Source organism: Melanerpes formicivorus, unplaced genomic scaffold, assembly GCF_026170545.1.
Source record: "Melanerpes formicivorus ecotype bairdi unplaced genomic scaffold, bMelFor1.0.p_v2 SCAF_13, whole genome shotgun sequence".
In the NCBI taxonomy this organism is placed as follows: domain Eukaryota; kingdom Metazoa; phylum Chordata; class Aves; order Piciformes; family Picidae; genus Melanerpes; species Melanerpes formicivorus.
The window spans coordinates 5,792,288-5,819,197 of NW_027142365.1; the positions used below are offsets into that span (position 1 = coordinate 5,792,288).

At 40.6% G+C, this 26,910-nt stretch overlaps 1 protein-coding gene across 2 annotated transcripts in view; it reads left to right on the top strand.

The window, feature by feature from the left end:
• Positions 1–26,910, top strand: part of LOC137444863 (sodium channel protein type 5 subunit alpha-like) — a 227,243-nt gene that overhangs the window by 59,505 nt on the left and 140,828 nt on the right. The window contains exons 6-8 of one of the 2 annotated variants that reach the window (XM_068145943.1): positions 2,704–2,795; positions 11,072–11,302; positions 24,596–24,659. In XM_068145943.1, coding sequence (XP_068002044.1) covers positions 2,704–2,795; positions 11,072–11,302; positions 24,596–24,659 — 387 coding nt within the window. Of the gene's footprint in view, positions 1–2,703; positions 2,796–2,946; positions 3,039–11,071; positions 11,303–24,595; positions 24,660–26,910 lie in introns of both variants that reach the window. The other variant, XM_068145942.1, reaches the window with a different exon arrangement.

Sequence of the window (26,910 nt, forward strand, 5' to 3'; positions counted from 1 at the left end):
TCTGTCCACATCATCTCTGGGTGTCTGGGGCTTTGAGAGCTGGAAAGATGTGCAGGTTTGCACAGACCTCGAGATGGACAGCTCTTCAGAGATCAATTCACTCCTTGCTGGTGGGAACTAGGAGTTGGTGCCTGAGGGTTCTTTTTTCCTTTTCTAATTCTAGACTTGAATGACCCCTCAGAGGTCCAGCCCAAGGAGTCATGAAAACTTCATTGAGGCTTATTTAACAAGAGGCTTCATGTCTGTGCTTTCTTTCTCAGCTGCATTTCCATTTTCTTTCCAAATGTTCTCCCAGCTCTTAACAGATCCCTAAAAAGACAGACCTGCAAAACCCCAAGCTTCACAACACCAAATTATATCAATAGCTGTGCTCTTCACAACTGACATCCATTCCTATTGCTTCTTATTTTAAGGCATATTATGCCAACAGTTTTAGAATAGAATAAAAATTGAAGTTCTGGCATAGAAAAGAAATGGAAAAGTGTTTCCCTGAGCCCATAGGCAGCAGTGAGAGAGTTAAAAGTGACTGCAATGTGATCTTCATATTTGCAATGAAACCTTCTCAAGTATGCAAGCAACGGACAGCACAGAGCATTGGATAATGGACTCTGTTCTGATAAGATACGGCCTTCATATAAATCCAATTTGCAAGTAATTTAAAGTAAGATTGATCACACAGGTCTTAACATTGCTTTTAGCTAGTGTGATGTTAGAGGTATTTCTGTATCTGGAACCAAAGATGGCATGATTTTCAGATTGGGAGACCCTGATGAAAGGCCATGAGATTGAGGTGAACTAAGGATTCTGAGCTAACAGAAAAACTGATTTCTTTCACTGGTGGGTGTTACAGTGGAAAGCCTGTCACTTGCTTTAGAGTTATTGCAAATTAACTTCTTACCTCCTCTTTTGGGCAGAGATGTCATAGACAGGGTCACAGAGACTAGTTTTTAAATAGCAAACTAGAGTGTAAGAAGTGCCACAGTTCTCCAGGGATTTTCTCCCACCCTGTGCTAGCAGATATGGCCATGGCTTGTGACCCTCTGTAGGGCCATGGATGGATTCAGGGTATGTTATGAAACTGCCACTGTTTAAATCACTCTTTCTCAGACAAGAGAGTACTTTTCAGGACAGGCAAGGCAGAGGCAGCTGTGACTCTAGGTTGAAAAGTGCCCTGTCAAAGCATAAAGCAAATATGCAATTCTCTGGCTAAGAGGAAAATTCAGATGGGATTTCCATTTGCTTCTCACTCCTTGATGTGAAGGAACTGGTTTGGTGCAATTTCATCAAAGAAATGGCCAGAATAAACCTTAATTAAGTATTGTGAACAAGAAGCAGTAGTACTTGTTTCATATCCTTGTTCACTTATTTTTAATGTGTGTTTGCAAGTCTCTGGTCAGCAAAACCATATGCCCATGTGTTGCTCCTCCCCAAATTATTTTTTTTGTCTGCTGATGCATGCTGCAGAAGAATTTGGGAGAGAAGCACTGGGTAAACCTGGGGAGGAAACAGGTAAATCTTTGCCCAGACTCCTCTATAAGATTATGAACAGGAGAAGCAATATTGCTCTTCCAAGCTATAATCAGGATTAGTAGAGATGGAGAGGATGTTTTGTCCTCCCCAGAGGCCTTTGCACAAAGCCCACTTAAGCAGGCTTTGTAAAATAAGCAGGTGAGTTTATCCTTGATGTGTAAGAACAAATACCTCAAAGAAATGGGACATATCAATGAAATTTAATACAAATGTAACAGGGAAGTTAAAGGTTCCAAGAGTTCTTTTTGTTGTTGTTGTTGTTTTGTTTTGTTGGTTTTTGGGTTTTTGTTTCAGAAGATGCAGTGGTGGCTCTGCTTTTACTGTATACTGACTTGGAGGAAGCAATTTGGTACCATACTGATAAAACCAAACTCATTCCCTAACTGATCCTCCCTGGGGGGGGCATTTAGGTCAAATGTGGCATGGGTCTCCATGAAAACCAAAATAGGCATGGCAGTGAAGAGCTGCGATTGGTATTTTAATCAGACATAGTTTTTAGTAGGCTTGCAATTACATTAATTCAAAGCCCAACTTCCTGCAGTCAAAGGGAATGATGATGTTGTTGTTGTTGTTGTAGAAAACAAAATACAATTTTAAGCATCTCTTGAAACCAACCTCTGCTCTACCACAGAGTAGAGCATCTCAGAGTAAATAACCCAGCAGAAACATTTGCACTGATATTTTCTGATGTTGTCCTATATGTAGTTTGCAGAAGCTATTATGTGAAAATTACTTGGATAGCTGAAGCTTTTATTTATTTATTTATTTTTTAACAGCAGGAAAATAACTTTTAATTTTCCCTATAATGTAAAGAATTTTCTTGCTCAACTGAATGACGGTAAAATCTTTAAAGTATTTATAGCTGAGAAGCAGGATAATGAAAGTTCTCCTTCACCCAGTAGTTTTAAAGAATTGATGCCTATTAGTTAAGTTTAATAGTTCAAGAAGCATTTGAAGTAATGTGTATTGCAAAAAAATAAAAGAAAGAAAACCACAATCAACAAACCCAAAGCACAAACCAGAAGGGACAAATGGCATCAGACAACAGCCTGAAAAGTGAATGCAGCTCTCAGTCGGCTGCATTTGCTCCCACTATGTATGAATGCATTCTTCATTCAGACAAGTCTCATACTCTATTGTGTAATTCCAAATAACTGTGACTTAATTCTACAGGTATGTAGGAGAATTTGTGAATGTAGGCAGTGTTTCACCTCTTCGGACTTTCAGGGTTTTGAGAGCTTTAAAAACTATTTCAGTAATCCCAGGTAAGAAGCCCTGATCCTTACGTTTTGGCTCTCAGCTACAAGTGATTCTTTCTCTGTCTCTCTTTGTCCCTTTGATTGTTGTGTTGTTTGTTTGTTTTTTTTTTTTGCTGGTGTTTTGTCATTGTCTGTGTGTGACTTTCCCTTGTTACAGATACATAACTGAATTTGTGGACCTGGGCAATGTCTCAGCCTTACGAACGTTCAGAGTACTGCGGGCGCTGAAAACAATCTCAGTCATTTCAGGTGAAAATCAGGTTAAACACTCGGGCTGCAGTTAGAGCCTACATGCCATTTCCAGTAGCAAACACCATAATTACAAAGTGACTTAACCATTGATACTGGTCAGGAAATGGAGGAATGTAGGGAATGTGACCTGTCAATAGAATACATTTTCCATGTGTTTTTTCCAATACTGTTCTTGTGGGCAGAAGGAATTAAAGTGCCTCCGAAATTACAGACCTCTAAAAGGCAAGTGCTGATGTAAGAACGGTGGTACACAGTGGCTTGTGAATCACATACATGCAGTACTCGTTCATGAACCATATGAAAATGGCAATGAAACTCTTTCAAAGTCTTCAGATAGTGATTTTTTTTTAAATGGAAGGTGGATGACCTCAAAATGCATATTTGTGTTTATGAGCACATTGACAGAGGAATCTAAATCTGTGCTATGAGCTGAGGTTTCATGACTGCAGGCACAGAGAGCCTACTTTGTCGTCATGTGTATCCATTCATATGTGATAGAGATTCTGGACCCTGAAGAGATCAGAAAATATTTCATCACTGATTTTGGCAGGTTCTGCATTTTTTTTCAACCCACTTTTCCCTCATGTTTTCTTGGGTATGATTTTCCCTCACCCATTAAAAAAAACAAATTTAAACTAATACCAGTGTTTTACTACACATCAGGTAGAGAAATAATCTCTTCATTACTTTTTTTTTCCCATAGCTTTTAATCTAATCTATTTCCTAAACTAATAAGTAATATTTACTGTTAAGTAAGAGATGAGTCCACTGAGGACTACCCTTGTGACAAGACTTTCTTGCCAATCATTGTCTATGGACAGGTCTCATTCAGCCTCAGTGTTTAACATCTCAACCTGCATGACAAGGTAGAGAAGATAGCAAAAGCCATGCATGGTAGATCCTATTGGTGATAATCCCCATCAGATGTTGGCAATTGCATGTCAAAACCATTCAAAACCATGGAGAGAATGCCTCAGATTCTTACATACAGGTCTTGAATGTTAGAAAGGCAATTCCACTTGATACTTGGTGCCCATGTGTACTATAATATAAATCTAAATAAAGTATGTAGTGTAAACTTACAGGGATGAGTATTTCACCTAATCACCAGCCCTTGCATGAAGGTAGAAATGGGAATTCTGGAAATGAGGTGTTAAGAAGACATAAACATGGGCCCAAGGCTTGCTCCCTCATTCCAACATTAAATGAATGAAAATCAGTGACATTCCTGGAAGAGCAAGGTGCTTTTCATTGAAAAGATGTGGGTCTATATCTAGCTTTTAAAGAATATTTTAAGATAGTATGCCTTGAAATCAGTTCCTGTTTTTTAAGTTTAAAAGGAACAATCTATTAGCAGAGAGGATTTTTTTAAGTTTTCTCTTCACTGGATTTCTATTGAGAGAGGATTAGTTTGTTTATTTTTTCCTTGGGAAACAGACGGTTGAGCGCAGTGTTAAAGATCATGTGAGACAGTAGTGGCTAATCAGAAAGAAACCTGGAGTTTCCTAGCTTCCTTTGCTAGCAATTTGAAGACTTTACTTGGAGGAGCAGCCATCTCCAGGGGACACTTTTCATTTTGCATCTTGTCTCTAGATTGAGCCTCTTCAGAGCACAGCCTGTCAATTTTGCTGAGTTATATATACAGCAATTTTCTGCTGTCTTATATCAGACTTGGAAGTGAAGCTTGCTTTACATCAAATGATAAATTTTGGCTGTTTTTTTTTTAGTGGGGGAATAAAAAAGGAATATTGAGGTTCAGAAAAACTTAATTTAGAAATACAGCAAAGCCCTTCAGTGATACTAAACAGAGTTGTTCCATTTGTTGATTAATAGGGGAAGAAAAAAAAGGAAGATGAGAAGCATTATTTATTGTAGTAATACATAATTACTCACATTCCCTTTTGATTTCTTTCTGGTTTACAATTTAGTTAGTTTTTTTGATGACTCCATTTTTTTTGCTGCCAGTAGCTAAATGATTTTGCTGGCAGATAACTGCAGAAAGATAGAATGCTAGAATAGGTTTTTATTGTCGAGATTACCTGTGCCCTGAGTATATTTAAATTACAGATGGGGAGAGCAACAAATTGCTGTGGACACCTATCTGCCTGTAACACAGAGCTAAGGTTTAATTTTAGTGTTAGCAGATAATTTCAGAGGAGTTGGTTCATTTTTCAGTTAGACACATATACTTTAAAAGAAATATTGAGCATGATACCATGGTTTATTTGGAGATCAGTCTGAGCTTTTAATGACAGCATCAGCTTATGCTGAGATGAAATGTTTTTCCACAACAGGCTTAGAAATGAAACAATGATGAACGCTACTGTCTTCCGTGAGATTTTTGGAGAAGGTTGTTATTTTTGCTTCCTCTTTTACATCTTAGGTGAAAAATGCTGAGATGTTTTCTCCTTTGCAAGTATCTAAGCTTTTCCTCAATAAAATTGATCATGCTTTTCAATCAGGTAGTTATATTTGCAGAAACATACTTGAACTCGGCATGCTCAGTGAAATTGCTTACCAAAAGTAATGGGCCAAGTACTTCATAGTGTAAGGCTCTTGTCCAGCAAAGCACTTAGTGTCTGGTTTTCAAAGGCATTCTGCTTCACTTGAAATCAATGAATTTCAATATTGACTCCAGAGGGAGTCAGTGAAGCTAACAATTAGTGCTTTTAAAAATCTCACCTACCTTTAATGCCTAGCTCTAAGTGCGCAAACAGGCACAGGGACATTCCCAGGACGTGGACTCACAGGGCTCAAAGAGATCTCCTAAATCCTCAGAATTCATTTGCCTGGCCTAAGGCTCAGTTTAGTATAGTTCAGACACAGCATGATATATATTGCCTGACTTGTTCTAGCAGTCCTTCAAAGCTGCTCATGATCTTCCTGTTCTAGCAGTTTGTTGCTTTCAGCGTTGAAGATTTGCCCGGGGAGGACAGATTCAGATTCAGCAACACAAATATTATCCTTTATGGGCAAGTCGTGTGCTTCCTGTTCACTGGAGATCTGGGGCTCAATTTGGTTGCCATCAAGCCAGCATCTCCTGCTCCCCAGGACCATGGATCACATGCAGGTCCTGTCTCTATAATCCAGAACCCCATCCAGACTCACGCTCTTTGGGTGCATGATCAGCACTTTATTTTTCACCCTCCAGCCACAGTGTAGGTTGTCAGGTCAGTGCCTTACCCTCTATGGCAGCCCTCAGTATACCAGAGGACCTTCATGGATCCCCTAAATTTTCCTTTATCAACACTGAACACACCTATTTCTTTCTATTTCCCAGTTGCCCATAATACCCAGAGAAAACAAGCTTCATGCAGGAGCTGGATATCTATTTACCCAGACTCATTAAAAGAAAAAAAAGATTTTCCTTTCTTCATATATCTCCTCTGTTCATGTGCTTAAAAAAGGTAACATTTTCACAGTGGGAACCTAAAACCTTTAACTCTCAGTGATTTTATGTATTAATTAGTGTGTTGCACATTGCCATAGCAACTGGGTTTGTTCATCTTCAATCTAGATAGGAATCATGGTCAGCAGCAGAACAACCCACTGAAATCATTCATTTGTCTCCCATTACCAGTGTACCCAAGTCCCAAGTGTGCTCAGTGGGAATTCCTCCCATGACAATAGGGGATCTGAAATCGCAGTTTATCTGCATGGGAATCACTGATGTTACTGATAACTACTAACTGAGGTAGCAGAGAACCCTGAAGTACATCCTCCTATGCCTGCCCATCAAAAGCTTGCAGATTGTAGGCCATCATCCTCATCATCACTAGGACTTTGTAAAGTGCCTGCATCCAGAGAAGCGCCACTGCTGTTTCTGGAGCAGATGTGTACAACACGGACACCTCACATGAAATGACACGATACTGGCAAAAGGTGACCTCATAGGAAATTGGGCCAAGGCACTTTGGGGCCTGATCCAGCTCTCTTTTAAGTTAGTGTGAGTCTAAAGGCTATAAATAGTGCTGTGAATGTTATCCAGTACTTTACTGATAGCCAGAACAGAACTCAGAGCACAAGAATTAAGACTGTCTAGAGGAGACTGACCCTTGTTCACTGCTTTAGTCTCACTGAAGTCCTCCTGCAAAGAGATAAATGTTATTCTCCTGGTGGGCAAATCACTTAACTCAAGAAGTAACTCTCAAGAAGTAACTTTCCCTAAGGTGAGACATATGTGACATGCTTGTGTTTGCCTGGAAGACAGGCCTGGCAGTCATGTTTCCATGAAAAGATGCTGACAGCCATTGAAGTTTGCCATGACAAAATATGTTCAGCAAGAGTGAACTTCTCTCCCTACATGCACGTGACTCATGCAGACACATGTATTGCCAGGCAGAAGGCTAAGTGAGGACAAACATGGTGCAGGTCACACTCTTTTTATTCCCCTTTTTTTTTTGGCCCCCTCCTTTTTCTCCCTGTTCATTTCCAGACTGTGCATGAAAGTGTCTGATGTTCTGTAGGTGATTGCCAACATCTGGTATGGATGTCATACTGAATTATGCTAATACGTTCTCACATCTCATAGAAGGGATTGATGGTGCTGTGGGTTCTTGCCATTGCTCATTGTTTGGTGTTGCTTGCATATTTTTTTTCCTTCTCGTTTCTGATTTGCATTTGACAACTGATTATTTGATAAACCTCTGAATGTGGTAATTTCTACTTCCATTAACAGGAATGTTTGGGCCAAATCCTTCTTGCTTTCTGCAGGTGTCAGGCTCCCTATACAGCCCTTATTCCACTGGTTTTGGATCTTGTGGTGTTTTTCATGTCATGCCAGCAGGATTTGGCCCAGAAGTGTGGAAAGAATGAAGTAATTCAGGAAAATCCTGTATCGATTACTCCATAGGGAGTAATCTGTAGAGCCATTGTCACTAACAGGGGTACTCAGCTTTGGATCAGATCCTCATTTTCTGCATGCTGCCTGGTTTGATGTTTGACTTGCAAGAAGTAAATAAATGCCTTTAATGCCCCATAAATAGTACCTTCTGTTAAGCTATATTGCAGTGCTGTCATTGGCACTATTTCAAAGGAGGATTATTTATCTGGAAGGTTTAACAGTGCTCTAAATTTGAATACATCCAGCATTGCTTTCACAATATACGGGAGTCACTCAGAGCACCTGTAAGAGGTTCTGGGTATCCTTATTTCCCCTCAGATCTTAAATTTATGGGACATAGAAAGTTTAAATGAATGGTGATTTAAACACTTTGCTTAGCAGTGAGTTGTGCCAAGCAACTTGATGGATGCTGCTTATTTTTCTGGGCAGTTAGACTGTAAATATACTACTCCCCAAATGGGTTTTGTGGAAAGTCTTAACAAAGGTCCAGGAGGCAGAGTGCAAGTTATTTTTAAATTATATTTAATTACAGCAATTGTATTACAAAAGTGTGCTTTTCTCAGACTGTTCAGAAGCCTGTATGCTATTAAACAAACAAAACCCAAAACAAAACCCCAAACCACCACCACCAACAAAAAATAAAGCAAAGAGCTTTCTCATACAGCAATTATTTGATACCTGTGAGGAATGAAGTTGTAAAACTAATACATGATTGCTATTCTATTTGAAAGCCCAATAAGTAAACTGAGAAAAGCCTGTTTCATGAAACAACCTTGAAATTGAGAGTAATGAGGCCTGAATTTGGAAACAGACAGTCTGTATGGGTGATTAGAATTTTGTAGGTCTTGTTTCCTAATATTATCCCTGTTCACATTAGGACTCTCATCGTCCTTGCCCATATGAGTAAGATTAATTAGTGTACTTAGATGATACAGATACAGGCTCCAAGCTTGTATTTGTATTACAAATAAATAAATATGCCTCTGGGATTTCACAGAGGTTACTGAAGTAGAAGAATTTGTAATTTGGCTTTTTTCCCCTTTCTCAAGAATTGGTTTGCATTTGGACCTCCCAAGTTTCACCAGCTTCAGGGAAGCGGTGTCTTCGCATTCGAAGGACAGCCAATGATGAGAGCTGTTGAAAGCATTTCAGAATATCAGATTTAAGAAAGAAAATAAATAAATCCTATTGTATTAACATTTATATTTCTTTTTCCTCACCTCACTTCCTATTTAAGACCTGGAAGTCTTAAAGGTCTTATAGCTTAACACTGGATAAGGGTGAGATTCCAGGGAGTCCTCCAGAATTGGGCTACAGCTAAAGCTACTTCTAGTTCAGGTTCACCCAAGGCTAAGTTATCAGAAGAGCTATGCTTTCTTTGTAGGCATCAAAATAGGTAACCACATCTACAGATGAACTCAGATGTTCAAAGGTGGCCTTTTTCTAGGTAGCTGAATAGAACTGACCTCATTTGTAAAATCATTTTTCTGGTGAGGAGTGCAGATAGTGTCAAAACCCCAGCTTTTGCCTAATCTTTTTACTGCAATATTTCTTGCTGTATTTTTGAGTAGAACGTGGAGCTGTCTAGCTTCTCCCTCTTTACCATGCCACAAATCAGCTATAAAAAGTCAAGCAAAGAATTTAGTGGAGAAAAGGGTGGGGTGGGGGGTCACTCACCACCAGGTGGGTCAGACCCTTTTGGTTAAATGGCGGCTTTATAAATGTTAATATCATTCACAGATTAACCTAATGGCAATACCCTGTGCAGGAGTGGTATATTGTAGGCTGCTGGATACAGGGCCTGCTGGCCCTGCAGGCCATTCTAGCAGCTTATCCTCCTGTGAGAAACTGTGATTCCCCCTTATTTTAACTGCAGAATGTTAAGCAAGACCAAAACCACATTTTACTTTCGTATGTGTCCTCAAGTACATTTTCATATTATTTTAAATTATACAGCAGTAGCTGAGCCTTTGTGGCTGCCAAACTCTTGGGGTAGAATTCCAGGGAACTGAGATTTAATGTGTATGATCATATTCAGTGAGAAAATCAATGTGCTTCTGCGTTTTGCCCAGGAGAATTCCTCCTGTTTCCTCTTTGCATTTTCTTTTTTCCCCATTTAACAGTTTCTCTTACTGCTGTCATACTGGCGATAGTGATTATCAGGAGCACTGATTACTGCTTATTGGGTATTAGTTAAATATAAATGGGAAACAAACACCGAAATTGCTACCATTGTGCAGCTGATACTAACATTCAACCACTGCACAGAAGTTTAGAAGAGGGGTCTTTTCTGAAAAGAGTGGGGTTTGCCACATTCATGTGATATTCAATCAGCCTAAATAGTGCTAATCTCCAGGAGCACTTTAAAAGCAGGTAATATCTTTGGAGAAATGTATATAATTATTTATATCTGTGTATTTAAAGAATAATGAACTGAAGCTAGCCTGACAGGGTGAAATAACACAGAAGCTAATTTGTGTGACCCGAGCCTTTGCTGTTCGTAATAAGCTGGTTTATCTGCATTGGCAGCACAATATACAGTTACTGACTTGAGGCAAGTATTGCTGGAGCTTCAGGTTGTTTTGCTCAAGTAGTTTCCCCTCAGTTTATGTGATTGCCCATATTATTTGGCTTATTTCTAATCCTAAATTCTTGTTGTTTTAAGCAAATGAATGGAAGCCAGAGGAATTCTACAGCAGAGGACAGTGAGGTGGATTTGGCACTAAAATATGTAAAGTAATCAGGGAATAAATAACATTTCCATACCTCTTCATCTGTTTATGTGAGGGATAAAGTTATCAGAATCACCTGAGTGATGTAAAACTAATTCACATTCTCAAAACTCAATGGGATGTAGGCTTAACCAACTTTACTTCACCTCCATGAAAATCTAAAAGACATTCCATATTTTCTTTATCCATTATTTTTTTGTGTCTCACTGTTCCTTCATCAAGATCTTTCCCCCCATTTTTAAACCAGTTTTTGTGTAAAAGCAGTAACAAGACTTTTGTCTAGAAAACAGTATACCACACTAACCATTCATAATGGTCACTTGTCTCTTGTTTCAAACATGTAGTAGAAACCCTTCTGATACTCCTTATCCTGGAGATTTTCATCATCAGAAGCATCTCTCTATAGACATGTTTCAGCCTCTCAGTCTGTAAACTCTTGGCTTTTATCTCCCTAGGACTGAAGACCATTGTAGGGGCACTTATCCAGTCTGTTAAGAAACTTGCTGATGTGATGATCCTGACCGTTTTCTGCTTGAGTGTCTTTGCCCTCATAGGCCTCCAGCTCTTCATGGGCAACTTGCGACACAAGTGTGTCAGGGACTACACTAAGTTTAACTTCACTAATGGCACGTTGTACTTGGATGGTAGGACGTGGAACACCTCAGAGGAATTTCTTAGTGATCCAGGTAAGCTCTTCTTTACCCTGTTTTTTGTGGGTTTGATTGTTGGGGGGCTTTTTTTTAATGATACTGATCAAAATCTCTGCGTGAATCAGCAAATGCAGCGCTCCTTACTACATCATGATGCTGGTTGTGGTTTTGAAAAGTGTAGGTGGCTTTTTCTGATCTAAATGGTCTGGGGACTGGTCCAAGGGTAGTCCCACCATTCCCTGCTGGTGGCTTCAGGCCTTTCTGCTCAGTCTCTCTCCCTACAGTCTTAGAAGTCCTGGGAACAATGGTGTTAGAACATTTTCACTCAAGCAATAAAAAGCTCAACATTGGTGTCATTAATGCATAGTGTGGATGATGCAGCACTAAGGAAGCCTGGTTCATGGAGCTCTGGCTACCTGAGGGCTGTCTTTGGGTCTGACCCCAACCACCAGGTTATGTGTCCTCTCAACGTCCCTGTACCAGAGCCTCTTGTCAGCTAAAAGGGGAAAAAGTGCCATGCCAGAGATAAAAAATCACACTGGAGCTCTGCTGGCTGGTGATGAGACTGCTGACATGTTTTCCCACCCATGCTTTCAGTGCTTCCAGCTTGGAGATGAGTGCTCATGGAGCTAGCAAAGATATCTGTGCACCTGTGGTGGATTAAGGCACTTCACAACTCCTCCACCCGCAGATAACTGCCAGCTATGTGAGGTGCAGCTCACTCTCTCTCTCATAGAGGCACTGAAAGATAAAATAGTGATGGCTGGAAGTATAAAGCCCTGCCATAAAGGTGAAGGGATGAAATGGAGCTGTCTGGCTCCAGAAGATAGTCTGGCTCTCTGTGAGCAGAGTAAATGTAATGCTGGATAGTCTTTATGAAAATATAGTTAATGTCAGGGCCAGCTGCAGGATTGCTTTAAATGGGAGGAATTCTACAGCTGCTCCAGCATACCATGTGCAAGTTTATTTGTGTGGTCCTGGCACAGAAAGGAGGGAAGACCTTCCCATAAATCTGTTATTGCAGTAATGAAAAGATATTGCTATCACAAGAGATTTGCAAAGGTAAACAACTTGGTGAGACAATGGATTAAAGTCAATTAAAGTTTGACCATAGAGTATTAACAGTAAATAATAATACTACTAATATCAATGAATGTTTTCATAGTGACTGAAAATAAAGGCACATCATGTTATGGCAAAGGGCCAGCAGTGATGGTGGGTGGACAAAAATTCTTGAAATAGTTGATGTGTTGAGTTAGTGCAGCAGGCCACTGAAGAGCTAGAAGAAAAGGAGATTTAGAGGAAAAATGTGCTGGCCTCTGAATAAGAATAATGAGTGTTCCTTGAAATGCTGGAGAAGATGGCTTAGCTATTAGGCCAGGGAGAACAATATTAAGTTGAATTTTCATTTAATGTTGACTACTGCACTAAAGCAATTCAGAAATGGAAGGACTGGCTCATTCTGTAACTAGATGGGATAGTGGTTTATATTTCATTTTGCATAAGTATTACGGTCAAATGAAGTGACTGTTTAACAGAGTAGTACTGACCACAATTTAATAACAGTCCAAATCTCAAGTACTGCAGGGAATTGAACAATAGATACAGTTAGATTAAAGCGTAGGCAGGCCAAATTAGATAAAAAGAGGAATATATTAAGAACAGAGTAGTGTCAGTGTTTATTCTGAAGAAGAGCTAGAGAAGAAAATTGGCCAACATGTTGAGATAGTAGAGTTCACTCCAGAGGAGCACAGACAATTACAAAAGCTCTTTGGAGACTTCACAACCAGTGTGGCTGAATCACTTGCTTTGGAGCAGGGGCAGTAAGCTGAAAACAAAGCAGAAACCTGAAATACCATCAGAGATTCATAACAATACCTTTTTTTTAAAAAGGGATGTAAATAAAAGAGTGAAAAACACTGAAAAAACAAAACTGGAAAGTGACTTGTTAATTCTGTTCAGGTCATCAAAGCAGAGAATCAAAACAGTGATATGCCAATTCTGCACTTACTGGAGAAAAAAGCTTGCTTTGGATTCTTTGAGAGAGTGAGGATAGCATGGAGCCTTTGAAATGGCATCAGTCTCCTCTTGTGCCTTTGAACCATTTTTGCATGAATGGAAAAACAAAAAATCAGTGAAATCCCTTAGAAGGGTAAAACAGTGAAGAATGGCCTGGTGCTCCAGAGGAAATGACTGAGAGACTTAATCATGATTTGCAATGAAAGATAAGAACTTGAGTTTGAGATAACTGTGTGCCACAGGCACTCAGTACAGGAAACATTTTGGTGGTTTAGAAGGCCTGGGATAGCTTCAGCTTTGCTTTTTTATTCAAAACTGACTTGGCATACACGTTAAATAGTTTCCTTCTTCTTTAGCTCCTATCGACCCTCAGACATGAGATTTTTACTCATCTGTCTTCTCAGTCCTCTTGTCTTGATTTTACAGATGGGGGAAAAAAGTCAGTTTATAAACTTTGTTAGCATCATCATTGACTTAACCACAGTTACATGCTAAGACTTGAATTTTGGCTGGTCCTTGAGGCAACAACCACTGTGTCCCTATGGCTCAGGATCTCATTTCCCTTAGCTACAAACTCAAGACCCTCGTGTACTTTCTTGCTTTACTACTGTGGTCACCATGACTGTCTTGGCAGGTGGTGATAGGACTAGGGGGAATGGAATGAAGGTGGGAGGTGGGGAAGTTCAGGCTAGATGTGAGGAGGAGGTTCTTCACCATGAGAGTGGTGAAACCCTGGAATGGGTTGTCCAGGGAGGTGGTCGAGGCCCCATCCCTGGGGGTGTTTGAGACCAGGCTGGATGAGACTCTGGCCAGCCTGGTCTAGTGTGGGGTGTCCCTGCCCATGGCAGGGGGTTTGGAACTAGATGATCCTTGTGGTCCCCTTCCAACCCTGAATGATACTATGATACTATGATACTATGGTGCAGTTGTAGATGCAGCAGTGCTATTGCAGAAAAAAATGAAATAAATTGGGGAGAAAGAAAAAAAGAAAGAAAATATTAGAAAGTTTACATCCCCAGCATTATGAAAATTATGTGATCAATGGATCGACATTGACGTTATTGGGTTGTCAGTTACCCTTTAGGAGAGCTAAAGAAATAGTTGAGAGAGCTTAGAAATGCCAGCTGATTGAGGAACTACAAGCTTCATTCAAATACTTGTAACAATTTCTAGGAAAACAGCTGCAAATAGCATGTTTGAAAAGCCTGTCTTTAGGTCATGGTGTCTAAATTAAAGATGCATTTGATGAAGTCAAGCTTTATGAATGCGTGACTTAGAGTGGATTGAAGGCTCTATGATGTCAGGTATGTCACTGGCTTAGAGAAGGCGTAGCAGTGGACTAGAGTGTAGTTGACTCACATCTCTGGTGATTGTAGAATCTTTAATGTAATTTATGTATTCCATTACTAAAATGGATTATTGACTAGTCAGTAAGTAGTAAGGAGAAATCTGAGTTTAAATAGTGTGTTCTTTTGTAGAGCAGAGCTCAATGTGAGTGCTGAATGCATAAGAAGACAAACACTTAAGAAAAAAAAACCAAACCTTATAAATAAAGTAAAATGATTATAAAATCAATTTCAAAATGAGAGTCTCAACCACTAGTATTTTCTTTTTCTTTTAAACTAAATACCCTACTTGGGACACGCTGAAAGGTTCTTATTTTCAAAGCATTTTCTCTCAAAATCAGTATTTGGTAAGGTAAAATAAAACCCTGTCATTTCCTTTAGATAAATCTGTCCAAGCTATTGGAAAAAAAAAACCAAAACAAAACAACAACAAACCTATTTAAAAATTAAATACAGGAATGTTTAAGCTTTATTAAGTTTGTGCTGGGAGGAATCAACTGCTGTTTTTACAACATGAAAAAGGACTTTTCAGGTTGTTATTTTTCCTTCCAGACTAGTTTCTGGCATTCATTTCATGGCAGTGATTTTTCTCATAGTCTGAGGAGATGGTACCTGTGTAATTACCAAAGGTCTGGGGAAAGAAAGAAGCTTTAATAATAAATCAATAAATAAGCCCAAATAGAGATATATATAATGTCTGTTTTGTCATCTCCAGTTAGACCTGGAAGACTTAAGGTTCCTCCAGATTCTTTATTTAGAAAGATGTACAAAACATGTTAAGTTTTGGTCCTTATTTCAGGTACCTGGACTTTGTAGCTCACATTTGCATCCAACAAAGGTACAGGAGTGATATGGAGAAAGAACTTTCTGAGGTGGCTTCTAGAGGAGCCTGCATCGTTTTCTATCCCTTAAACATACTAAATACCCTAGAGAAATAGTCACATTAGTGCAGCCACATTAAATGCCTAAGATTGAGGAACATCTGCAGAGATAGCCTTTGATTGCAGAGCAACTTGCTGAACATTGGTATGATACGTGGTCTTCTTGGGTACTTGAGGCTTTACAGGCTGGTGGGAAGCAACTGGCCTTGTACATGCTGTGAACGCAATCAGAACCACTTTGATTGCTCAGAGTTAATAAAACAGGATTGATTCAAAACCAATGTGAACCAATACTAGAACCTTTCCACATCTTCCTCTGTGATGTCCTAGATGTAAGGCACTATTGAAATAAATGGGCATGGATGTCTGTATATATACAGAAATACATATTTGTGTATGTAGATGTGTGTTCATACCTCTCTTCTCTAGGCTTTGTGCCTGATTGATAGTTCTGCCTGACAAACTGCTTCATTTTTGCTTTCAGAACCACTGAAATGAAACTGCATGAACAGATATTCTGAAGCTGTATGAGAACTGTGTAGAAAATAATGATGTCCAAGTCAGATAATCAATGTAGCAAGTTTGGGGAGAGCTGAAGTGTTTGAGGTGTTGTCTGAGGTGGTAATAGAAGACAGTGAGTGTTTGATGAGTAATTATGGAGGTGGGAGGAAAGAGGGAAGCAATAAATCAGGTTGAGACTGGAATAGGTGTTTTATTATGTATGATTGTGTATGAACCAATGATTAAGACAAAGAACCTCTCTGAGCTTTCAGGCTGTGCTTGTCAGCGTGGAATCTATTCACATTAGTCCGCCGTTAACTGTAAATATTGTGGCTTTGTTCAGGTGCTGTGGATCTCTTGATAAATAGCTGCATAAATGCTCAAATCTTAACTCTCTGATGTGTTATTAACATGGGTATTGTAGCTGTGCGCTTCAATGTCTTAAGCTAAATAGAAAGGCTCAGAAGAAGTGCATGGATCAGAAAAGCATAGCAATTAGTATTGTTGTATCCAGATACTGTCTCTTTTCAGCCATTCAGGTGAACTTCTTATTTATTTTTTTGTGGATTTGTGGTGAAAGACTTAAGTTCTTACCTTGGAACAGTTTGTAAAACAAGAGGATTTGTCCTTGAGTAGATCTTTCTCTCTCATCACTGCGTTGCTGCTCAGAGAAAGGAGAGACCTACTAGAAGAAAGACTGCCATGAAACATTCAAGCTGAACACTTTTCCTGCACTTCAAATTGTTAATAAACTACCAAACTAATATACCACGTGTCATGCTCAGTGACAAGCATTTGAAAGGACCTTGTTTGGGCCTTTTGGAGCCTATCCATAGACTTGTGTTTGCTCCAGGTTCAGTAATAATGTCCCTTGCAAAGTCAAGAGGGATCTTTTGCTTTCAACTCTGAACGCTCAGCCCAGGTGCACCATGAGCCCCCCAGCAGAGAACGACTTGCATTGCTTCTTTCCCTTGTTGCACTGCTTTTAAGGACTAAGTAAATAAATATTTCCTCCTGACACCTTTCATCAATGCTGAATTCACCCAGGTGAGGTGGAGATAAAATACGGTGATTTCAAGGCTCAGTCTGATGTTGGTGTACCTGCAGCAGCATCCATCTGCAGCACAGAACAGCCTCACACATTCCAGAAGAAGTTAGTAGAGCCTCAAGTATAGGTATTATTCTGAATTGTTATTAACTACTGTAACTCTGGATATCCCTATCTATATAAGCAACAGATCTCTCTCTGCATGTTTTGGCCACAGAGGCAGCCTGCAGCTGTTCAAACACCAAGCGTAGCGACAAATATTTCCTTTATCTTTAGTCTTGATATTTTTTTTTCTTTCTCTTTTTTCTCTCCTCCATTTTCTCAGGGCAAGAAAACCCATTTGTTATCACATACTCTCACTGGGAGCACACAAACCTCCCTGTTCAAAAATAACAAGTAAAATGAGATTTGGATAGTCACTTCTTTTCTAAGATAAAAGCTCTCCATTTTTTTGCTTGCTCTTCTAATTAAACTCTTGTCAGTTGTTTTCATTACGCACTTCTCAGTACTCTCTCAGTTCAGTAGTTGCTCTGTTGAAAGCATTGCTGTGGCCTGTCTTCTGGATCATAGAATTATGGCATCATTTAGACTGGAAAAGAGTTTAAAGTCATCGAATCCCACTGTAAACTCAGCACTGCCAAGTACACCACGGCACTATGTCCCTAAGTGCCACATCTACACGTCCTTTAAATACCTCTAGGGATGGTGACTCAACTGCTTCCCTGGGCAGCCTGTTCCCAGGGCTTGACAACCCTTATGGTAAAGAAATTTTTCATCTGGTATAAAACCTAAACCTCCTCTACCACAACTTGAGGCCATTTGCTTTCGTCCTATCTGTTGTTACTTGGGAGAACAGGCTGATCCCTCCTTGCTACAGCCTCCTTATAGGTAGTTGTAGAGAAGGAAAAGGTCTCCCCTGTGCCTCATTTTCTGCAGACTAAACAACCCTAGTTCCCTCAGCTGCTCCTCATAAGACTTGTGCTTTAGACTTTTTACCAGCTTTGGTGCCTTTCTTTGGACATGCTCCAGCATTTCAATTTAGTGAGGAGCCCAAAACTGAACCCATGATTGAAGGTGTGCCCTCATCAGTGCCAAGTAGTAAATGTGGTGCTTAGGGATATAGCTTAACCAAGGGCTTGTCAGTGTTAGGTTAATGATTGGACTCAATGATCTTAAAGGACATTTCCAATCTAGGCAATTCTGTGCAGTATAGGGGAATGATCACTGCCCTACTCCTGCTGATCACACTATTGCTGATACAGGCCAGGCACGGATGCTGTTTGCCTTCTTGACTACCTGGGAATATGCTAGCTCATGTTCAGCCAGCTGTTTACTGACACCCCCAGGTCATTTTCCACTGGGCAGCTTTCCAGCCACTCTGCCCCAAGCCTGTAGTGGTTGTTGTGACCAAAGTGCAGGACCCAGGCTTGGCCTTGTTGAACCTCATCCCTTTGGTGTCAGTCCATCAGTCTGGCCTGTTTAGATCTCTCTGTAGAACCTTCTTACTCTCAAGGAGATTAGCATATCTGTCCAACTTGATGTTGTCTGCCAACTTACTGAATGCGCCCCAGATCACCTTGTTCAAATAATTTCCAAACATATTAAAGAGAACTGGATAAAGACATTAGAAAAAAAAAAAGGATCAAAGAAGCCACTGGTTTATAGGTTGTTTCCTGTATATTACTCCATCCTGTTCCTCCTGCATATCAGTATTATACTGCTATTTGATCAGTGTGTCATGTTGCATAGGAGGGTTGGTGTGGTAGTTTTAGTGTAGGTCAAGAATCCCTAAAAAAATCCATCTGTTACCTGAACTGACACAGGGAATTTAGAACTTGACAATGATGTGGATGAGTGAGATCTTCTCCCCTGCTTTGTCACACATTCTGAAAACATAATATCTCACTTTGCATTTCTCCAATCATTGTCTTTTTTCTTTTCTTTTTGTTTTTTTTTTAGTGGAATAGGGATTTCTCGTGTCCCTCATTCAGCCCTGGGCTTGAACTTAATTTACCTGGGAAATGTTGTGTATAGTAGATTTTGTCACCTCTCTGGTCACCCTCTCCCTTGTAGTTAAAAATGTAATAAACTGGTGCAGATATGGCCCTCTGCTAGCCTCAAGAGATACTGCACATTGACTTTTCATCTTAACCTTTGTCTTCTGTATCTTAGTTTTTGATCCAATTAATTTGTTTTCTTTATCACAGTACAAGCAGGAGTGTTTTCTTCTCTATTTCTGGCATCTGTCTGTAGTCACAAAGGCATTCAACCCTTGTAGCAGCTTTTGATTTTAATTCTTTTGTGTGAAATGTATTAAAAGAAAATACCCTCCACAAAAAACACTAGCTCTACAAAACTTGGGTGGAGCACACTTCAGCCCTTTGCTGCCCATTTATGTGAAGAGTACATCTAAACAAGTGGCACTAAATATGCTTTTAGTTACGTGCTAGGCAACCTACAGCCCTAAGAGCGGAGGTCTGCGTGACTGGTCAGACAGAGGCACGGCAGGAGGTAATCTGAAGATGTTTAAAAGCCAGCATGTGTATTTATTGCTAGGCATTGTCTCCTCTCTCATCTTCCTTGGGATGGTCATGGATTTGGCATGGTCCCCAAGCCAATTTGACCGCATCTATATTCTCTGCTCCCCTCTAGTCCACAGCTCCAAATGCTCCTGATGTGTTTTTTTCCTCCCCTCCTGTTTTTCCTTCCCTTGGACCATGCAGACAGCACAAGCCAAGTACTGTGGATCTTTGATTCTTTTGGATCATCTTCCTAGTGCATGAAAGCCATCTAGCTGAGGGTTAGATTGATATTCTTTTAGTGGCATTTTAGTCAAAGAAGGAAAAAGCTGTACTATTAAAATTGGACACATTTTCTGTGCTCTGGTGACTGCTGAGCTCTGGCTGGGAAATTACTTCTTTGGCTTGTCTTGAGCATGGGTAGAAGCACTGATAGAAGCCTACCAGAGACACTCAAGCTTAAGGAGACCACTTTTCTCCCAGCACTTTGTTGTATGGTTTTCTATAACCACCTCCCAGCCCTTCCATATATCCTGCAGGATAGCTCAGTCCCAGAATTCAGGGCTGTAGTTACCCTAAAGTCATAAATAATTAACCAATGCTATATATAACATTCTGAAAAAGAAGAGTTGCCCCCTTGCTCTCTGCCCCCCTCTAGCCACCCACCATCCTCACAATTAACTCCTCCTGTTCCTTTTCTAACTAAAGTTTTGAAAATGTCCTTGCAGGTGCTTATAGGGTAAGGGGGTAGGAGACAGCTGGGCTGGAGTGCCCAGGAGAAGAGGGAGGGAAGGACTGAAAGCAAGAAGGGAGAGGAAGGCACCTGAGAGCCTGTGAAACTCATCAGAATGGCCAGCAGCAGCAAATGCCAGGGGAGCAGAGGAGAGCCAGATCCCCTGTCACGGGGTGAGCAGCAGGGTAGTAACTGATTATTGTAATTATTTGCAACCCCTTTTAGCAGGAAAGAACTAACTGGCAGTGCCATTTATTCCCAAGCATTCTTCCCTAATAATACCCTTAATACAGCCTGTTCCATCGCTTTTGTGAGGCATGTTTTTCATCTTCAAACTCAATTTCATTTATTAGAGGCTTCACCGTATGTGACACAGTGCACACAGCGAGTGCAGCAAGGATTCCTTTTAATTGTTATGTATTACCAGGAGGTACAGTGTGTTTGTGCCTGTGGGTGAAAGGGTGAGGAGGGGGGTGGTATCTATTTGGTTTCTGTGTCACGTACCACAACTGGAAGGTGATTGGGCTCTCTGAATCACATTTTGAAGATGGAATTTGGGATGTTTGGTGGCTGTCAGTGCTTTGTGCCAGCCTTAGCGCAGGGGGAAGGCCTCCAACCAGCGAGCGCTCGTGTGGCTGCAATAAATAGTCTGAGATAACAGACACCTCTCTCAAGTTTTTGTTAGAAAGTCAGCCAGAGGACTCTTCTCTGGGCAGTGAATGATGATATTTGAATGCTGCTCTTTATGCAAGTGTGATAGTATATAGGGCCTTTGTTCAGACTGAAATGAATTTGTTGTACGACACATTCAAATATCATTGCAGTCGAATCTTGGAAGGAGGAACAGAAGCTGGACTCAGGAACTACGTTTTCTAACATGCCTCCAACTTTTTTATTTTTCTGAACTGGAATTTTTTTTCTTTCTTTGCACAGAAAAGAGGAGGATTTCTACTCTGCAGTTCTATGTACCCCACTGGCTTTCTGCTTAGTGGTATGATGTATCATAGAATGATAGAATCAATATGGTTGGAAAAGACATCAAAGATCATCAAGTCCAACCTGTCACCCAACACCTCATGACTACTAAACCATGGCTCCAAGTGCCACGACCAGTCCCCTCTTGAACACCTCCAGGGATGGTGACTTCACCACCTCCCTGGGCAGCACATTCCAATGACCAATTACTCTTTCTGGGAAGAACTTTCTCCTTACCTCCAGCCTAAACTTCCCCTGGCACAGCTTGAGACTGTGTCCTCTTGTTCTGGTGCTGGTTGCCTGGGAGAAGAGACCAGCCCCCTCCTGGCTACAACCTTCCTTCGGGTAGTTGTAGACAGCAATAAGGTCTCTCCTGAGCCTCCTCTTCTCCAGGATAAACAACCCCAGCTCCCTCAACCTCTCCTCACAGGGCTGTGCTTGAGGCCACTCCCCAGCCTCATAGCCCTTCTCTGGACACGTTCAAGAGTCTCAATGTCCTTTTTAAATTGAGGAGCCCAGAACTGGACACAGGTGTGGTCTAACCAGTGCTGGGCTGTGTCTAGTACAAGGTCCCTTAACTGGTGGTGGGGAATAGCAGACATTACTCTACTCCACAGTCATGGAGTTTTGCTGTCTGGACTCTTTGCCAAATCTAAAGACAACCATCAGTAGTCCATAAAAAAATCTAATGTGGAGATTTTCAGTTTCATTTTCCACTTTTCTTTTCATGCTTCGTTTCCCTCTGGCATGCTGAAATTTTTCTGGGGAAAAAAAGACAAAACCAAACCAAATCTAATTTTACTCTTCCAAGACAATGAAAAGGTTGCTGTGCTTTCAGGTGCTGTTGATCACTTTGAGCAGTCTGTACTTCAGAGAGAAAATGCTGCTGTCAAAGAAATAGAAGGTTTTCTGTCCTTTTCCCATTTGAGAGATAAATGATGGAAAGCTGAGGCCAGGAGCTGATATGATGCTGAGGTGGTGTGTTTTTAAATGCAAGGGTAATGAGTGTTTATTTCTTAAAGACCTCTGATTGCTCAGCACGCTTGATCAAAATCCAGCCCGACTCGCTTTGAATGACAAATTGATTGTTTGCACATTTTTGATAACGCTGTGATTTGTCTCCTTGAGTATAACACCCTAATGAAGGGGCATTTAGCAGTGGGGAATCAGCAGTACAGCTCTTCCTCAGGCTGAGGTTTGGCATGGTAGCCGTGACACTCTGCTGTGCCGTTGCAGAGCCTGTGGTGAAGACACCCCTTCCCAGCTGTATGTATGCACTGCGTCCTCAGCTTGCTCTTCATAGCACTCTTTGTTACCTACTGTGTTGCTGATTTTAGAATGCAGGTGTGCAAGTCAATAGCAGACAACAGGGTTTTGTCTTTTCCTGATTTTTTTAAATGTATTGTTTACACAGATTATCCTTTCTTCTGTTTTCATCTCTTGATTTGTCTGACCGGAAGATGTTGGTTTGCTCTCTAACCAGCACTGTGCTCCACAGCTTCAATCATCCCTCAAAGAAAGCAATCAAGACAGAGTGACAGAGCTGTGGTTATCCTGGTCTTAGCATTTGCAGTATGAAAAGCTGCAATCCCCGTGTCCTGATACCACTCCTTAAAAAGGTGCAGAACCTCTGCAATATGCCAAGGTTGTGCCATATTCCCTTTGTACCCCTGTGTCTGATAGGGTTTGTGTCCCTAACTCTATGTAACCAAAGTAAGATATATCTGTTCTGAGAACAGCAGGAATCTTTCACCAGCAGAAGTGGAGGGTGAAAGTAGCTGGAAGCCATGGTGTCCTTTCCCTTCCTGTGGTGATGGATCACAGATCCTTAACCATATTGAACACCTGGGTGTCACTGTCAGTCAAGAAGTTTCTATAGAAAGCCCTCATGGAATACAGAGTGGAAAAACATGCAGTTTGAGCAGGATATGTGCTCTGATAGCTTGCAAACACCATCACATGCCCTCGTAACCACAAGCTCACGGGCAATAATTCCCTCTTGGCATGCAGCAGGGCAAGGCTTTTCCAGTGCTCACAGCTTATTGAGAAAGCCACAGCACATCTGTTTGGTGGCTTGAGCCATTGAGTATTCTCTGCATAGCCTGCCTGGATAAGCTGTCACTCGATTTTTAAAACATTTCACAGCAGAGGGTTAGCCTAGAATGGAGAACCTGTTCTGAGCATCATCTGTAGAGGCCCCTCTGCTCACAAACACATGCTGCATAAGGTAACCACCATCACATCTTATGTCAACAAAGGATTGCATCCTATTTATTGCAGCAAAGCACACCAGATTATCTACTCTCCATCGGTCAGCTGATGGCCTGTCTTTTGCATTTATTATGTTTCAAGTTCAGTGCTTTTATCTGTCCTTTCATGCCACCATTCAGGTTTTAGACATGCTCCTTAGAACATCTCCTTTTCTTCAGACTTGCTCTGGACAACTGATTTTGCTCAGTCTTTTGAGAAGAAGTTGGCCTCCTGTTCTGTTTCTCTGAATGTTCACCATTGTTGGCTGAAGATAGTGTGTACACAAAGGCTCTCATTAGCCTGGGAATGTTAATTTCCTTAAGCCTCATTGATAGTCAACCCAAGGAATGATCCAGAGCACTTAAATTTAGCTTGCTCCTCTGAGTCTCCCTTGAGAAGTGTCTGTCTCTCTCCATTGCCATTGCAGATGACTACATTGATTAAGTATTTGTCTTTATGAATACTTCCTTGTTTGTTTAATCTTTAACAGGATGCATTTTTCTGTCTCTTTTACTTCATACCGTGGGTTTTCTATGCTGAGCCGAATCCACCAGACTGGGGGAGTGGGCTGCTTTGTTAATATTTTTGCATTTTGACTTATAGCTGATTACATTTTTAACCTATGAGTCAGGGATTCCTCTCACAAACCTCAGTTAATATGTGCCTTATCAGTGTAGAGTCTGAAAAATTACAGGCAAGCTTATGATTTCGTTTCACTACACAGTGCTGGACTGACTTCAGTAACAATGTGCTCAGAACAGCCAGCAACATGGCTGGATGAAGATTCCTACAAACCTTGCCCACAGCCCTGCTGCCACCTTATTAAACTGGTCAAATTTGGAATACAAACAGCAAATGCTTAAAGAGCTTTGAAAAAAACAAAATAAATAGATTTGTTTTTTACCATTGGTAAAAGCTAAAATTAGCAAAACAAAGCAAAAGCATACCATTCATCTCTCAATGCCTGTCCCAACTGAATATGCTGGTTGATGGATGATATTTGTTATCATTCCCAGAATTTACTTGTTAAAATACCATTTCTCTATTTCTGTTGCAGTGAACTACTTCATAAAAAATGGTACAGAAGATGTGTTACTGTGTGGCAATAGCACTGATGCTGGGTAAGTGCTTTAAAAATATCTCCTCTTTTGTGGCAAGGTTTTTTGCTTTCTTTTCCTTCAGCTCTGTCCACTTCTCACCAGCCTAAAGTAGGTATTTCAACTCCCTTCTGTTAGTCATAACAGGAGAGAGGATAATGGCAATATTGTGCATAGTAATACAATTTTCTGATCTGCAGGGAAGAGAAGTTTGTGTGTGTCACTTGTTCGGGTCTCAAATCTTTAGGGGCCTTATTACAGTTCTTTTTCAATATGTTTAAATTTCTCAGTAAGAAAACCAGTGAAAACTAAGTAGCATTTTGGCTGAGTGGGGAGTATTTTAAAGGAAAAGAAACAGGAACTGAAACAGAAAAGCTGGAGGGATTTAGACTGATAATGAATTCTGGCTTTTGGCAAAGGAAGGTAAACAAATCAACAAATGCTAGTTCCCCAAATAGCATGCAGTGGAGGTGAGAAGATACTCGCTTCTGAGTTGTGATTTACATTGGTACATATGTTTATAGGCCATGCATCTTTCTTTTTCTTAGAGAGTGAAGAGGTTCAGACTAATTCCTGTGGTTTAGTAACTCAGTGTGCATAAAGCACTTTATTCAGATCCCTACCATCTGTAGATGGTAATGGTTCCTCCTGCATCCAGTCCTCAGGGTCTAAGCACATTGTCTGAGACTGCGATTTTATTTGACAAGTTCTTCTGATCTTGATGGAAATGGGAGAGTTCAGATGGGATGGAGAGAGATGGGATCTTGTGTAGGCTGAGACTATAAGACATGAAAAGATGGTAGGGTGTTATTACTTGTAAGAAAAAGAAGAAAAGACCTTAAATGTTAGCATGGATGAGCTTTTGATCTAAATATGTGTGAGTATTTGAACCAGGGAGGTGGATGATCTGCTTGTGTAAGGAGATGTTTTGAGTTGGTAGAAGTAAATGTGGAAGACTGAAAAGAAATAAGAGTTTAAATTAGGAAGAACTTAATATTTTAAAAGGCATATATGCACATAGAGACAATCCAAGGACAAAATCTAAATTTCAATGGGGACAAGAGGGCAAGAAAAGCCATGGGGTCCTGGAGAGACATGTTTTACCCTCTGCTGCCACTGTCTATATCTGTATTCACATAAGACAAAGCAAAAGTTGAAATGTCAGCCTTCGCTCTGCATGTCTTGTGTGTCTGATCTGTACTGCCAGTCTAATTTAGATTGTAAACTCCTTGGGCAGAGGGCCCTGCTTTCCTCTTTGTTTGTTCCGTGGAAGGTACAATGTCAGCATTCATTAATTAAGTACTTTGTTGATTGTAGTACACTGCATTTATCAAGTTTCAGGCTGCATTCCAAGACTGTTGGGATGCTTCCTGGGGATCCCAGGATTTGGCAATCTACTTATGCTGGTGGACTTCAGCCTTTGCTAACCAACAGGCAATAATGTTGAGCAAAAAAAACATGTTCTGCAAAGCAGTGCTATTTTGAAATATTAGGCACTGTTCTCTCTGATGACCTGATCATAGAATCACAGAATCAGTCAGGGTTGGAAGGGACCACAGGGATCATCCAGTTCCAACCCCTCTGCCATAGGCAGGGACACCTCACACTAGATCAGGCTGGCCAGAGCCTGATCCATGGTGCTGAGAGACTGCTACAGTCATGAGCAGTGTTGAAACAATTTTAGGTACTTTGTAAGACATAGTCTAAGGACTACTGCTTTGGAAATGTCCAAATGGTGGGAAGTTAAATACCAATCCAATATCCTTAGAGTATCTATATGTTAGTAGCCAGTAGGGATTTAAAAGTTGGATTCCAGCAAGGCATACTAGCAAAACCACCCTTATTTCCTTCCCTAGAAAATCAATAAATTGCCATGTGTAAGCAAAAAGCCATGACTGGAGAAAACCTCCAATGGAGACATTATGCCCATGAGAGAGTCACAGCCTGAATCAGCCAAGGGAGAACGTCCAGCTTTCATGTGCAAAAGGAAGAAAATGCCACCTGCACACCCAGAGTTTTTGTGCTTGATTTGATAAATACATCAAAACTATCAGTGTTTGTGCAATTAAGGGAAATCCACTTTCCCTTTATGCATCAGTCCTTTCTTCTTCAACCTCTTGCTGCTTTAGTTAGGTAATATCACTGGGTAAGATTTTATTTTAAATGCCTGAAAAAGGGGGAATAATTATTTCTACTTGCACTGTTCCTTTTAGCTCAGTACTAGCAAGTGTTGTTTCATCCTGTTTAATATCTTCGTTGACAATCTGGATGAGGA